This window comes from Drosophila elegans, unplaced genomic scaffold (genome assembly GCF_018152505.1).
Source record: "Drosophila elegans isolate 14027-0461.03 unplaced genomic scaffold, ASM1815250v1 contig_476, whole genome shotgun sequence".
Lineage (NCBI taxonomy): Eukaryota > Metazoa > Arthropoda > Insecta > Diptera > Drosophilidae > Drosophila > Drosophila elegans.
In genome coordinates this window covers 13,055,931-13,071,073 of record NW_024545863.1, presented here as the reverse complement: position 1 = coordinate 13,071,073, position 15,143 = coordinate 13,055,931, and the positions used below count along the sequence as shown (strand labels likewise).

At 43.2% G+C, this 15,143-nt stretch overlaps 4 protein-coding genes and 1 long non-coding RNA gene across 6 annotated transcripts; 2 read left to right on the top strand and 3 right to left on the bottom strand.

Moving 5' to 3' along the window:
- The first annotated feature begins 4,432 nt into the window (after positions 1-4,432).
- Positions 4,433-5,338, top strand: LOC108148252. The gene has a single exon (XM_017275167.1). It carries the CDS (start codon positions 4,433-4,435, stop codon positions 5,336-5,338), a length of 906 nt encoding a protein of 301 aa, XP_017130656.1.
- Positions 5,339-6,346: 1,008 nt separating this feature from the next.
- Positions 6,347-7,614, bottom strand: LOC108148232. Of its 2 annotated transcripts, none has more exons than XM_017275148.2 (3): positions 7,159-7,614; positions 6,758-6,909; positions 6,347-6,693 (listed from the first exon to the last, which is right to left on the bottom strand). In XM_017275148.2, the coding sequence occupies exons 1-3, from the start codon at positions 7,574-7,576 to the stop codon at positions 6,400-6,402; spliced, it is 864 nt and encodes a 287-aa protein (XP_017130637.2). In that variant the 5' UTR covers positions 7,577-7,614; the 3' UTR covers positions 6,347-6,399. The 2 variants fall into 2 exon arrangements, with proteins under 2 accessions (XP_017130637.2, XP_041565375.1); XM_041709441.1 differs by having other exon boundaries at positions 6,581-6,688.
- A 595-nt stretch (positions 7,615-8,209) lies between these two features.
- Positions 8,210-9,903, bottom strand: LOC121467603. Its single transcript, XM_041709440.1, has 2 exons — positions 9,440-9,903; positions 8,210-8,897 (listed from the first exon to the last, which is right to left on the bottom strand). The coding sequence occupies exons 1-2, from the start codon at positions 9,897-9,899 to the stop codon at positions 8,266-8,268; spliced, it is 1,092 nt and encodes a 363-aa protein (XP_041565374.1). The 5' UTR covers positions 9,900-9,903; the 3' UTR covers positions 8,210-8,265.
- Positions 9,904-11,977: 2,074 nt separating this feature from the next.
- LOC108148217 lies at positions 11,978-13,989 on the bottom strand. Its single transcript, XM_017275128.1, has 3 exons — positions 13,642-13,989; positions 13,308-13,563; positions 11,978-12,797 (listed from the first exon to the last, which is right to left on the bottom strand). The coding sequence occupies exons 1-3, from the start codon at positions 13,774-13,776 to the stop codon at positions 12,487-12,489; spliced, it is 702 nt and encodes a 233-aa protein (XP_017130617.1). The 5' UTR covers positions 13,777-13,989; the 3' UTR covers positions 11,978-12,486.
- A 679-nt stretch (positions 13,990-14,668) lies between these two features.
- LOC108148230 lies at positions 14,669-15,126 on the top strand. Its single transcript, XR_001774549.2, has 3 exons — positions 14,669-14,918; positions 14,976-15,039; positions 15,098-15,126. It is a non-coding gene; the product is annotated as an uncharacterized LOC108148230 (long non-coding RNA).
- Positions 15,127-15,143: the final 17 nt, after the last annotated feature.

Below are 15,143 nucleotides of genomic sequence, written 5' to 3'. Positions count from 1 at the left end.
CGATGGCTCGGTCGTCCATCTTGATTGGCATTTAACATTGTTGTGAACTTTGCTTTGCCATTCATATGCTACTCCTTGATCGGGCCACGAATTTCACCACAAATATGCACTGCCAAATTCCCAAAATGCTGCAGAGTGTTCTCGAGGTGCCGCCATAATTGAGTGTTATGGGGCAGATTTAATTACGCCCAAAACGTTTTTATAATCTGCCAGAAAGAAACAAGGACGTAATTGATAGGCGAAAGAAAGCTATTTATAAACTAACAATTTCCGGCCCACATTGGAAGAATTACGAACAAATTCGTTTAGTATTACAATACATTATGCAGAAGATTAAATTACGCGAGAGATGTATTTATAAAATGTCAGAATCGAAACCACACGAACAGAAACAAGGACAATTGAGACCAGGGCGTAATTGATGGAAAGCTATTTTTAAATTGACAATTTTTGACCACACTGGAAAATTAGAAATGGATTCAATAAATAGTATAAATAAATTTTAGGTATTATATATATATATATATATATGTATATAAAATTAATTACAATGTGGCCAATTCTGGGTCAGTCTGAAAAAATAAGAACAAATTCATTTCATTTTTAAATAGACGTGGCATGTTAAGTTTATTTGTTTAAAGCTCAGTGCGACACCTGTAATCCAATGTGGTAATACCAGGGTAAAAGGGTGCGTTTTGAACTATAACACTAAAAATTACAATTATTGGGAATGCGTATATTTAATTTAATAGACATATGAATATATTTGACATTTCCCAACATGATACATTTCTTTCGGTGCTCAAAATATGCTATGCCAACGACAGGCCCACGCCTCGAGATCTGGTCGGATAATTTAACAGCAAACAAATGCAAAGCAGCGCTTTCCTCGAGAAAAATAAATGCGGCATGTCAAGTGTGCCGAGTTCCTTGTCACTGGCCGCAGGGCAAATGAAATTGAAATTCGCCACAGAACATTTTGGGCGCCTGCTAAAGAGATTTGCCGGCAAAATATTAGACATAAAATTGAATTGACTGCAAGTCCTCTCTCGCTGAGGGCAAGTGAAAATGGTAAATGGGCTTGTGTAGGGCCAAAACAAACAAACAAACGTATAATTTGAGGAAAAACGCTAGAGACAAGCGTATAATAAATTCATCAAGACAGCAGGCAGTCAGTCGGTCCGATCGGATCCGATAGTCACGATCCGGCTTTCCACGCTGCGCTGCAGTTCATCAGTTGTCGAGGGGTCAGAGTGAAACGTAATTGCCCGGCGGCACTTAATTTGATTGAGGAGAGGTGGGTGGAAGTTGGAGTCGGACTCGAACTCGGAGTCGGAGTCGCAACTTTTCCGCTGCCCTCCAGCCATCTCAACCTGTGCCCACATCCAACATCCCACATCTCCGGTCGCAAGTCCCAGGCGCGATAAGTTTTCTCGGCGGGGGCGAACTACGATGTCAACACAGAGTGAAAGTGAAAAATTCACCAGCGGGGAAAAATCCAAAGCGAGCTCCATAGATTTTCTTTTATGCAATTGTTCGGTGGCGAAAAGGTTCCCAGCCAAATAGCCACAAAATTGTGTATTCTGCCTTATTGAGTTGAAGTCGAACGCGGAGACAAAGGCCAAATAAATCGCCTGGGCTTGGGGGAATCGTTTCGTGCCGATCTTGGCCAAGTTCGCTTCCATGGTTGTTCGTCTCTGCACTGGGAGAAGTCTACTTGTTTAGCTCTGAATAAAATGTTGTTTTTTAGTGACCAAGAATTAACCATTAACTAATTAACAACTAACAAAATATATAAAATTGTTTTTATTTATATTTTCCTTACGTGGTTGAATTGAAAATACCAACAATGTTGCGTAAATATTTAGAACTCTAGTTCCTGCCGTAGGAAATTTCATTATCTTCAAGTAAAGTTAAAAATTTTTGATTATAATTTTCGATTTTGTATATAATATTTTCAATTCTGTAACAATAATACAATACAATCAAACGCGTCCCCTTATAAGGAAAGAAAGACAGTATTTAATTACTATCTGTACCAGTTAGGGTAGGAATAGGGTAAGATAAATTCCATATTGTTCTGGTTCTTGGAACCATTTTCCTCGGTGTAAGCGCCGCAATTGGCTTCGATCACTAAGCGCTCGGTTGTTTGCTTGCTGTTTACACAAAATGCCAATTACTGCAAATTGTGGGCTGCTGCAACTGGCGCTGCCACCGACAGTTGGCCCAGTGTTTTCGGCCTATTAGCAGTGGATAGCGCATCGAAAGTCGGATTGCGTGTGAGCCGAACGTGAATTATCATAAATTATCGCCGGCGGATTATGCAGCGGCAAGTGCTTTTGCATTTTGCATTTTTGAATTCACATTCGCAGGCGGCTCTTGTTGTCCTCCGGCTGACTATGTAGAACAAGCCGAAACTTATGCAGAGATATGCACTTTCCCGCTAAAAAAGAAAAAACACTTTTCGTGTCTGGCTATGCACGGCATGTTTCGGAGCGATAAAATTGCAAATCCCATCGTTAGACGTTCGTCAGCGTGGATTTTTTAATTAATATTTCATAAATGAGAAGCTTCAAACATAAATTATGCATGAGTCGCCGTGGAGGTGTTGCTCCGTTTGTTGTTTCAGTTGCTACACTCTGAGAAATTTACGGACCAAACTTTCACCTTTCTCCGTACAGCCTGAAAGTATGCCTTGAAATGGCTTGCTTGTCTGGCTTAAAATATACTTTATTTTCATACAATAAACTTAAACTTCAAGATGGCAGTCTGCTTTTGTTGTTGAACACAGTCTTTTAAGTCCATTCAAACACATTATTAAGGAAAACGGTTGTCTACGTGACAAGCGAATTAAGATTAACTCATTACGCACAACTCGGCAAATGAGTAAAGCTCATTTTCTTTATATGATATTAATTATAAAATGCAATTAAGCCTTATTTGCATATGGGTGATGTGAACCTAGCAAACACTTGTAGAAAACAGCATGAAATCCGGTTTTAAGTACAATTCTGATTGGGGTTAATAAAAATTATTAAGTTAAATAAATTTAAAAAAAAAAAATACAACAAATTTTACATGGTGGGAATTATACCGTCTATAATCCTTCATGGCAAAATAATTTTATGCTTCCCTCTCATTGTTTAATAAGTCTGGTTAGGTGTGATTGTTCCATTTCGTGCCAGGATAATTCGTGGCTGCCACTTTCATTAAATTTCCTTCTGCTGGCGACACATTTCGCTGTGGTTCTATAATTTTCCACCCAATCAGCATTCATTTCGGTTTCGATGCGCTTGCTTAATAAATATGTATGCCCAAATCTTTGCGTGTGCAATCGAAAGCCCAAGAGAGGTGGAGATCTCGGCTCTCGCCGATGAAAGTGGGCGTCGAAGGTGGTGGTGGTTTAAAATATTATTAAGCCGAGCCACCGGTATAAAGACAGCAATAATTGCCGAGATCTGCTAATTACGGCAATGAGCAATGAAATTGGCCCCCTTCAGCCAGCCTGCCGGTTGCACTAAATCTGCAGCGAAGCTTTGCTTGAGTTTTAGTGCCTGCCTCGCAGGCAGTTGCCAGCTGTCGACTGCACTCATCATGCATACTACGCTCTGAATAGCCACCACCTGTATCTGTTGTTGCACTGAGAAAAAAATGGGTTTTACTTGAAATAGAAATCTATAGAAATAGCTGCAGGTAAAAAAGAAATATAGCTCTATTTGGATTAACCCGAAAAATATTTGTATTACACATATGTTGAGCAAAATGTTTACATTTTCACCCCTATAAATAAAGTCTAGGATATTACTTACATTAGCTACTCTTAAATTTGTATAAACATATTTTTTACTTGTATGCACAATTTTGTTTCTTGTAAAACCCTTTTTTTTGCCGATTTGTTGTTTTATTAATTTATTATTTTATTTGTCGTATATCTCTTCAAGACTACTATAATCAAATTTTTTGAAATATACGCAAAATTATGTTTTCTGCAATGTAACTCCAAATATGTACTTCCAAATAATATTATTAAACCTTTGTGTCCGTTCTCTGACTATATTAATCATTTGTTTTAAATAAATAAAATGAAAGTCTTAAAATTGTTAATTGCAGTTTTATAGCTTACTTCGCTGAAGTTCACTTCTTCATCAATAGATAATAAAGTCCAAATTGGTAAATACATGCATGTGTATTATAAATATTCTTAATTACTTGATTGGTTTTCTTCAGTGCATTGGTGCTGCCGGCAAAAGCAAAACTGGCTGCAACGGCTGCTTGGCTAATTGTGGCAAGGTGAAGTGTATAAATTTGGCGGACAAACTGGCGCACAAGATCAGTTGGTTAAGAGATTTGCCAGCAGCTGCAGCAAGACGGCGAATTGGGAGAAGCACGATCACAAGTGAGATCACAAGGATTGGTATTGGATACGCATAGAATGGATTCGCGACTGGGCCTACTGCTCATAGCCCTACTGCTGGCGGCCTTTCAGGCCTTTGCTCTGGAAGCGTCGACGAATTCCAGTTCCACGGAGAGCGGCCTGCTGCGAACGGTGCGCCATGTGTACGGACAGTGTGCGGACAGCGAGGACATCTTCTGGTGCTGCAAGATCCAGGGCGTCCGCCTGCTGGGCCGCGCCCTCAAGGTGCAGCAACTGGGGATCGTGGATGGCGTGAGCTTGGTGCGGCGCGAGTCCTTCGGCCAGGATACGCGCAGTGGCCGCTCCAGCTTGGCCGAAAGCCAGCTGAGCAACCGCGATCTGGAGCACATGTCAGGGAAGAGCTTGGATGCCCTGCTGTTGGAGCGCTTTCTCAACTTCGTGCACAGCCACCAGCTGCAGGTGAATCTGCCGCGTTTGCTGCGCTTTGGCGAGCGAAATGGCCACGACTGGCTGCAGCACCTGCTCAACTTCTTCCTGCCCGCCAGCGAGAGCGAGGGTCGCAAGAAGAAGGACGACAAGAAGTATCTGGGGCCGTTCATCGCCGCCGTTCTGCTGAAGACGGCCATCCTGAAGATGGCCTACCACTCGATCGCCATTGTGGCGGGCAAGGCGCTGATTGTGGGCAAGATCGCTCTGATCATCAGCGCCATCATTGGGCTGAAGAAGCTGGTGGGCCATGACGGCGGCGAGAAGACCACCTACGAGATCGTCAAGCACCCGCAGGTGCAGCAGAGCCACACCTACTCGTCCAGCCACCAGGGCGAGTACGACACGGGCGGCCACGATAGCGGATCCTACCACCGCAGCATCGACGACGAGATGATGATGCAGGACAAGGCCTACCAGGCCTGGATGCCCCAGGTGGGCGCCTCCGCCTCGCCCGCCGCCCATGGGTCACGATAAGTGCCGCGAAGGTCGTACCGGGGTCAGCCGCTCTACAACCAAAGATCCCTAGAACACCCGCTTAGTCCAATCTATATGAAATTGTATTTACACTCGACAGCCCTCCAGTTTAAGTTTAGTTATCGTAGTTATTATGTTATTACAACAGAGCATTAAAGAAAATTAAAAGAATAGAGTTTCAAGGTCGCAGTTTGTTTCCGTTTTTGATGTGGAAGGAAACCAATCATATGTTTTCCTGCTTTTTTCATTTGTCCAATAACATACTTGGAAGTAAATATTATTAAACGCTGCTCAAAATTTTATATTTTTCAATTTTAACGTTACTTTTAAATAAACATGCTCATATCATTTCTTTTACACAAGTTTAGATTGCAAGTCAGAGATGAGCATGTGGATGGAATGGCAACTGTGCCTAAATTGCCAAATTGCTTGATTTGCCTAATGCTTTAATTTGCCTAATTTGTCGCAATCAAATGAGCTTGGGCCTGCACAATAATTAAGTTTCCCTGTATAATCCGATAAATTGTCCTTAAGTAAAGTAATTCAAATTTAAATAAGGTCAAGAAGAACTTTGTATATATTTGGTTTTAGGTGGATAATAGAAAATTAATTTTAAACAGCACCTTAAAAACAGCACCTTAAAAATATTTTCAATAAGTTTAAACTATTGGGTATACAACATTTTTCAATAAGACGAGTGTTAACTTAATACCACGAAAGAATGAAAATCAAGTTAAGTATGAGAATATATTGCTATGTATATTTCAAAATACAACAAATCTTACGTTTTTACGTTTTTAATAAATATAAAGAACTAAAAATGTTATCTTGAAAAACCAAATGGGCAAATAACAACAGAAAATTTTAGTTTCATAGTCTCATCCTTGTGAAACTTACGATCTTTACTAAGATACAGAAATCAGCAAGCTTTTGATAAAATCTGTAAATAGTTATCACATGATCATTTACTTTATAACAAAATCTTAGTTTTATTGGCTTTTGTTTTTTACATGTATAGATAGAAGTGAGTGTGCTGAAATGGACACTCTAGAAGACTGATCCTATAGAAAACCTCGGGTTGGCTTGGTGGTCTCTGGACGTGGCTGTTGTGGGGTGGACTCCGCCTGATGCAGGCGGCGCTTCAGGGGCTCCATCTGGTAGGCCTGGTAGAACTCCGTTTGGCCGCCCAGTGGGGGCTCTTCGAGCTGCTCCAGCTGCAAGGAGGCGTAGTCGTGGGTGGGCATGCTGCGGTGCCAGTCGCTGCTCTCGTGGCTCGAGTGCACCACCACGTGCTCGGTGCCACCGCCGCCGCCACCACTACCACTGTGGCCAGTCGAACCCTTTTTTAGACTGCCCTGCGGAGAGAAGCGTAGCGCCAACAATTTGGAAAGAACTGTTCTAGAGACTCATTCTACTCACCAGCAGCGAAATGACCAGGGCGATCTTGGCCATAATGAAGGCGGAGCCGGCGATGAGGATGACCTTGCCCAGGAACATTTGGGCCAGAGTGGCCATCATGATCATGCCGCCCATCATGGCCATGTGCTTGTCTTTGTCCTTCTTTTTGCGACCTGTTTTTTTGGAGCAGTTTTTATTTTTCTTTTTTTTATACTTGTCTTTCTTCTTTTTTTTCTTTGATTTTTTCTTTTTATTAGGCTTTTTCTTCTTAGACTTGTTCTTTTTCTTAGATTTTTTCTTCTTCTTCTTAGACTTTTTCTTTTTTTTCTGTTTATCTTTATCATAAGTTGATGCATGCACTTCGAAACTACCAAATCCTCCTATCAACTTATCGACTTTATCATCTACGCCCGCATAAGTACCTTGATCGAGGCCCAGTTCGCTGCCAAAGTCGTCGATGGCATTCGAAATGGTCAGCTGCCGTGGAAGCTGAAAGCGCAGAGCTCTTCCCTGGACCAACTCCATTAGTTTTCCCGGTAATCCAGTGTTCATCCGCCTCCGCTCCTGATTGTTAAGCCCGTCCAGTGGTTCAATGCTCAAATAATCGCTGATCTGCCAGGTGCTGTTATCCTTAGTGGCACCATCCAGCAATCGCTCGCTTTCGGATCCCAGACACTCCCACACCTCCAAACCTCCCAGACAATGGGCTATAATCCTGCCCAGACTGCGAGGACTCCACTGCAAAGGGGACGTTTCGAAGGAAGTTTCATTTCCCATATGGCTTAATGCCAGGACCGAACTGCCTAGAATTACGCACTGCAGCAATAGCACACGCCCCATGTTCCAGACTTAACCAACTTCACTGTAATGAAACCGCTTTAAGCGCTTCTTGAACCACAAATAACCGAGGCACTTGCGCTGCCCTGTTATTTATAATGCCTTGATCTTTTTCGGGGGTAGCAATTAACGCGCTTGTCAAAGCACGACACTGCTCTCTTGATAGGAATCAAATAGAAATGTTTTCAGAAGTTTGCCCGCTGAACCCTGACCTAACGAAAACTGAAACCAAATTTTTCGGCTACGTTAACTTTCATTTTTGGAAAGCACTCACTAAGTTTGGCTACTTAAAGCTTAGATACACTATGAAAAATGTATTGAACAAATACACCTTTGTAATTTTTAGCTTAAAGTTATTTAATTTAATTTATTTACAACAACATTCTAGTGTTACAACGTAAGCATAACTTACCATTAGGTCAAAAATACAAAATTGACCATAAAAGTAAAAAATTCTCAGTATAATTCCCTTATATTCATTTCACTTTTATCAAAATCATAAGAGATTTGCAAATTCGTTAATATACTTAAAAAAAAACTCTAACATGTTGACAAGATTATTTATTTATAAATATGCAGTTCTTATATTAATTACTAAGTAACATTTTCTAGTGATAGAATACCTTAAGCTCTTGCTTCAAAATGTCTTGAGGACCACAACTTGCGATTTTTTGTTGAGTGTAAATGGTGCCCTACAGCGATCTCACGTCCACCGCCTGCCAGCCTTTCATTCCTTGGGGGTCCTGAAAGTTTCTCATCAGGAGCTCTCCCTCCTGCTCCACACTGGCTCCTAATAGTTTATTACTTGGCCTGCGTTGGTTTTCAAAGTCGTAGAAGCGGTCTTGGGTGGTTGACTTGGGCTTGGGGTTGGTCGGTGGTGCCGGCACCGGCGTTTCAGCAGCTCGTGGCTGCTCGAATCTCACCTTCCGCTCACTGCGACGGTACGGCGACGTCTCATGCACATCGTACTGGTGGTGAAGCTCGTCCTGGCCTTGTCCAAAGACCGTAGTTTTTCCCGGAAAAAGGCCCACTGGTCGGTGGCCATGAAATCCGCCACCGAAACCGAAGTTCGAGCCGCCAAAGCTGCCGAAATTACCACCTCCAAATCCACCGCCAACGCCACCGAAACCTCCCAATCCGCCCAGTGTGCCCATGATGCCGCCCAGGCCCAAAAAGCTGCTCACATATACGGCCAACTTAACCAAAAACAGTGACTTTTTGAGGAGCAGACAAATGCCAGCAAACAGCAGGGGAACCAGAGCGACCAGATTGAACTTAAGGCCCAACAGAAAGGGCAATAAATACTGTTTGGCTAGGAGACGACCTGAAAAGATATATAAGTATTTTGAAAATATTGATTTGAAAAGATTTTTTTAGAGCTTTTAATTGTAATGAACTAAATGTTAAATACTTACACCCAGAGATAAACGGCATTAAACAATTTTAATGTAACATTGGTTTTTAAAATAAACTAAAACCATAAAAAAAATTGTTTTATCCAACAGGGAAATTGTAGATTTCAATATTTTTTCAATTTAAATCTCAATTTTTTCATGAAAGTGTAGAAATCAAAACCGAAAATATTTGTTTAAAACTGAAAATATTTAGATTTGCCAAATGTTTTCCATGGGTGTATAGTTTTTATATTGTTCAAAAGTATATCTTTACATGTTTGCTTTTAAAGAAGTATTCTCGTTAGAAAATTTAATACACAATTTTTTGGGTCCATATTTTTAACAGTCAGACATGAAATTACTAATTTAATTTGAAATTTTAAATTTTGAAACCAAATAAGTTTATTCTTAAGCCAAATGTAGAACATTGGGTTAAGTATGAGCCCTGGCCAGGATTCCAGTTAATTCTTACCCGTGGGTGGTTCCTCGAATCCAAATTGACGATCTCCCTGCCCAGCTCCATCAAGGACGAACTCAGCCACACTGTTGGCATCCGCAGTGGGACCAATTTTGAACATAAGACCGGGATAAATGCCATCCATGTGCCACTCGAGACTGCGTTGACCCATTACGGCGCCAGCATTTTCAAGAATTCCTCGAAAGTCCACTGGATCTGTGTCGAGCACATTGGCCAGAGATCTAACTGCGGGTGTTTCACTTTTCACTGTCACTAAATCGTCCACGAATCGGATGTTATCGCTATCATCCAGTCTCTGGATGAAGTTCAGGGCCGATCGGCCCAAACATTCACTTAGCTGTGGTTTCTGCGAACCACGAACACACTGCTTGAACTCCGAACTCATGCCGGAAAAATCACTGCCAATCACTTGCTGGAAACTGAACAGGAGCCAAAATAAGTACAGTCGCGACATGTTGGTCAAGTGCTTCGATCTCAACTGAGCCCGCTGGCCAACTGACCCCTGGGTTTTATATCCGCCATCCCCATCTTGTTATACAATAATCAACTGGGCTTTTGGCCAAATCTGCTCCCATTCAGTTAACGCGCTGCTTTTTGCACATGGCCCAATAACGGAAATTGTTTTACATCAACGCCAAGTGGCAGCTCTTCGTCTTCGTCTTCGTCTACATCTGCTTCTTGGCTTATTTAAGCCGGCATGGTCATGGTCAGTGCACACGACCCAAAGCCGCGTCGACTGGTGGCCAATTTTTCGCACATCTCGGCCATTATGCAAGGGGTTATTGTTATTCCACAGAAATTATGAAATACTCACAGGCGCCACCGTTCGGACCGCTCGGAAAATCTACAATTACCAATGCTAATGCCAGTCCATTAAATAAACGGTGACGCTTAGGGAATTACCAAAAATGTTCCATCGCTTAGCCAGAAAAACTTGAAAATTATCTGCAAGTCAATTAACAAAACAAACAAGCGGAAAAGGGGGGAAAAGAGCTACTTTTATTTTGGGGAATACCTACGCTTGGTATTCAGAAGATTTTAAAAATGTTATAAATAAAAAACAAACGTGTTTAGTGAATAATATATAATATTAAAAAAATATAATATTATACGAATTAAACATTTTTATAGAAAAATTGTAGGTGTAAAAAAACATATTATGATACAATTTTTAAACTACAACCAGGCTTACTCACTGCCTAAACAAATTTAAATCTTTATTTTAAGTTTCTGTTTATTTTATAACCATTTCAAAAGAAGCATTTTAAATATTATTATGTATTAACCAAATGTTAATGTTAATGTTGTAATAGTTTAGTTTCTATAAGATCCAATTTAAATCTTGGTATATCAACATTTTTTTTTATAACATTTTTTACAGCATATAAAAGAGTATAAAAACTTTGTTCATAATCCGCATGAGGCAGAGTAAAACCTTGGCCAACTTTTAGGCTGTTTTCGTAAAAGCTTAAACTCTGGCTTGGTGATGCCAGCACGTCATGAGATTTGACTGAAATATCTTAAGCGAAAAGGTAAAGTCGCGCTCTTTGCAGGTGGGAAAATTTTAATACCCCCCTAAGAAAGTCTCTGACTTTTTAACACCCCAAGACCTTTGGCGAACTTAGTAATTTCCCGACTCCACTGAGTAACTTGAGCAGACAAGCGACCAAATAAAGTTTTTGGAAACTCAGACTCCTTCCCAAGCCATACCCTCCGCTTAGACAAATTTCAGGGAATTTCATCTTTTGATTTATAGATTAATCTCGGCGGTTGTCGCCGGCAACTTTTGAAATTTTGTAAAAGTTTTGTTTCGTTTCATTCGTTTTATTGCAAGGTGGCGATCAATGGCCGACAGCTAATAAATTTTCAATTGCAAAGCGCAGCGACAAAAAAGAAATTGTATTAATAAACACTTTCACCGCCAATACTTGAAATTCACGGCCAGTTGCCTGCAGTTGTTTACAAATAGTTAACAACGAAAAAAAAGCCATTCGAGGTGGCTGGCAGACCTTTTGGCCATTTTGAGCGTTTTGTCGGCTTTGGCCATTTATATGTCGAATGCCGAATGCCGATGCCGTCGGGCCATAAATTGCAGCTGCGGGGCGTGCTCCCAGTTCACGTCCGCATCCATACACCATACACCATACACCATACAACATACACCACACACACCCAATTTGTTTGGGGCGTACGTGTTGCACTGCGAATGCAAAAAAAAAAGCAGGTCGCAACTTTCATTAGATTTTCCCGAGATGTGAGCAAGTTTCTGGAGCGACATCGGATACTACATAAAGTAGTAGTAGTAGTAGTAGTAGTAGCTCTAGTAGTAGTATGTAGTATGTGCAGGCGATGAGTGACCGAGGCGGAGGCTTCTCCACGCCTGGCTGGCTCAAGTGAAATCCGGCGATCTTGCTCCGTGATTTTGTGTGTCGCCCATGCAATTGATATCGCTGGCCTCGTTCGCTTTGGCCGGTGAAAGAGTGAAAGCATTTCGCGGCGTATGAGTGATATTTCATTGAAACACTTAAGACGTCGGTTCGAGATAAATGCGGCATTGCTTTTATTGATTTGTGTGGAGGGGCTTGGCCAAGGGGGCTACTACCCGCGCCTAGCTGTAGTTTAGAGTTAGGCAGTTTAGTTTAATAGTTTAGTTTAGGTTGAGTTGATTTAGGTAGTAAGCGTAGAGTTTTAAGGCAGTGGCCAACAGTAAAGCTCTTAGTATTAATACAAAAGTTAGCATTCATTTTAAGATTAGGATTAAGCGACGACGCCAGGTCAGCCCCTCGGCTGCAGCCCCTAGCTGATTGTTTCTTAGACCTATTTGCTGTGGGCTCTGAGCTCTACATTCTGTTTTCTATTTCTCTTGATGGCGCCTTACTATGTGTGAGTGTGTGTGTGTGAGTGTGTGTAAGCCTGGCATGAACTATGCTATACAAATAAATTAAATAAATAGAATAAATTAGACGGCCCTCCGAGTATTGCACTGATGGTTGCCTCAGCATTCAGCATTCAATTATTTGGCAAATCAAGTAGCTTCCAGCTTATTGCTTATACGCCGCGTAGGCCAGCTGTTGGGCTTGCGAGTCATCGACGGGCAGCGAACGTCCGTAGCTGTGCTCGTGCTCGTAGTGGGGGTGCGCCACCACCTCGTAGTTCTCCTTCTTGGACTCCAGCAGCTTCTTCAGCCCAATGATGCCGGACAGCAGCAGGGCGATCTTGCCGATGACCAGGGCCTTGAAGGAGATCAGGGCCAGGAAACCGATGGCCAGGGGCAGCAGGGCGGCCATCTTCAGCTTGAAGAGCATCAGCAGGGGCATCAGGTACTTCTTCTTCTCCTTCTTCTTGCCACGAGCTGCGGAAAAGGGTGGAGCAGAGATTGGCATTACTTTCGCTAGAGCGGACCGAGCTGACCGCTCATTAGCAACTGGAGCACAGATAATTAGCCAGCGAACAGGATCGACCGCTTTCTATGTGGCTGCGTTTAGAAATCGGAAATTGCACTCGCTGCGCTGCGCACAAAAAGAAAGTAAGCCTCGCTAACTGGCTGACTAAAGTGCAATTAATAGGCAACTATCTGCCGGATAACCACATAACCAGATAACCAGATAACCAGCTGCCAATGCACCGCTATGTGGCTGGATGGCTGGATGGCGGGATGGTTGGATGGCTGGATGGCTGGATGGCTGGATGGCAGGATGACCTCGATATGGCGGCAACTTAACAGTGAAAACAGGATTTAAGCCAGAGCCATCTGCCCGAACTGGTCGCCTGCATTACTAACCCAAATTGGCCATGACTTGACCAGACCAGACCAGAACGGCAGTTCTGATCGCTTGACAAAGCTGTCTCGATAGATACTCACATTCCTCGAGGGCGCGCTGCATGTCCTGGATGGAGTCCTTGGGCACCTTGAACTGCAGCGTGTGGGTGCCGAAGAAGCGGGCAACGCGCTCCACCAGCAGCGAGTCCACCTCGGCCTCCCTGGCCTCCACCTCCTCGGGCAGCTGCATGTCGTTCAGGGAACGACCCACCGGGATCTCATCGGTTTTCACCAGGGCAATGCCCTCAGTCAGTCGCACATCTCCGTTTTCGGTGTCAAAATAGTGCAGGGCTCGCTCCTTTTTTTGGGAGTGGGGAGGGGATGGGGGGTTGACAATATTATTTTTTGTTTTCTTCTGACTTCAGCGTTCTTTTACCTTCATGCACAGGACCATGGAGCGCTCGCCGCAATCCTTGACCATTTTGAGGGCGCTGGTCAGCAGGCTATCCGCTTCCGAGGCAGCCGCCGCCGTGGAGGCGATCAGCGCAAACAGGCACACAAACTTAAACATGCTGCTGGATGGATGGGTATTTCCTCTTCGGGTTTCGCACTTAAACACTTTGACACTGGCTCGCAGATACAATATCCTGCCACTTCCTGCCGATTCGGGATATTCGGGATATTCGGGATATTGTGTTGTGTGTTCACTTGATTGAATGCACTGGGCTCGATTGGCGTGTTCGATCTGTCGGTCAGAAGGCAACCGGTAAACTGTGGCTAGAAGACGCACGCGGATCGAGTTTTATTCCCGGCCAGCAGAGCAGCGGCAGCGCTGGCCAGCAGCGACGACAACGGCAAACGACAACGACAACGACAACTTTAGCGGTCCGAACCCCTGGCCCACCTTCCCCCCCCTCGTGCGTTGTCCAGCCGACACACAGTAGCCGAGCTTAGAATTTAAATAAACAACCCGACGAACCTGGCTTGCTGTGCAGCCGAAGTCCACAAGCCGCAGTCGAAGTGGCCAAGTGGCCATCGAAGGCGCAGCAGAGACACCTGGACATGGACAGGTGCGTCGCAGTCGGCAGAGCTTGCCAGTTGTTGTTTGTCAACACACTTCGGCGGCAGTTAGCTGTTTGCCGTATGCTGTTTGCCTGCCACAGGCAGCAGGCCAATTGTGTTGGGACAATAAACTGATCGGCCAGCTCTTGAATATTGAATTTACTCGGATTAAGTCTGTTAAATTGAAACTGAGGGAAATTTGCAGTCCTCTGGCACAGTAATAAATCCGACATTCATAAATCTTTTATGTCAAACAAAGAAGCCAGAGTTTCAGTATCGAATTTAATTGCATTAAGTCCGTAGGGTTGAAATTAAAGGAAAGTTGTTAAGCCTAAAGCCAGGAAAGTGATAGAAAAAGCTTTGTTTGGACTATTCCCTCCTTATACAAAAGTGTGTAACGCTTGTGGCAGGCACATCGATGGGCAGTGCCATCTATGAGGCAAAAACCGAAAGTGTCGCCATCTAGTGGTCAGTTGGGTGCCGCGATTGGGGTAAGAATTTTCGGAGACGAAGAGGCAACAGCGTCAATTGTCATGATCCCGGAAAACGGAGAGTTATTCTAGGGGGGCTAACTTAGCTTCCCGCCCAGAGCCACGAGCTGCTGGCTTTCTTTCCCTTTTCGGCAGCCATCGAGTGCGGTTTAGTTCAATTGTAAGTCTCGTATTTAATAAGTTGGTGAAAGTTTGTTTGAAAATTATATCTCTATAGTGGCCTTGTGTAAAGTGACGGATAGAATTCCCAGATTATATATAGCGCTGAATCCTGTTTATGGGTAAGAAAAAATGAAATGGTTGCGAAGTTTGCAGACCCAAAAGTGATTTTTGATTTAGGTTTGGCGCTTAGTATCCGATATTGGATCCGGCCGTTGCTGTAGAG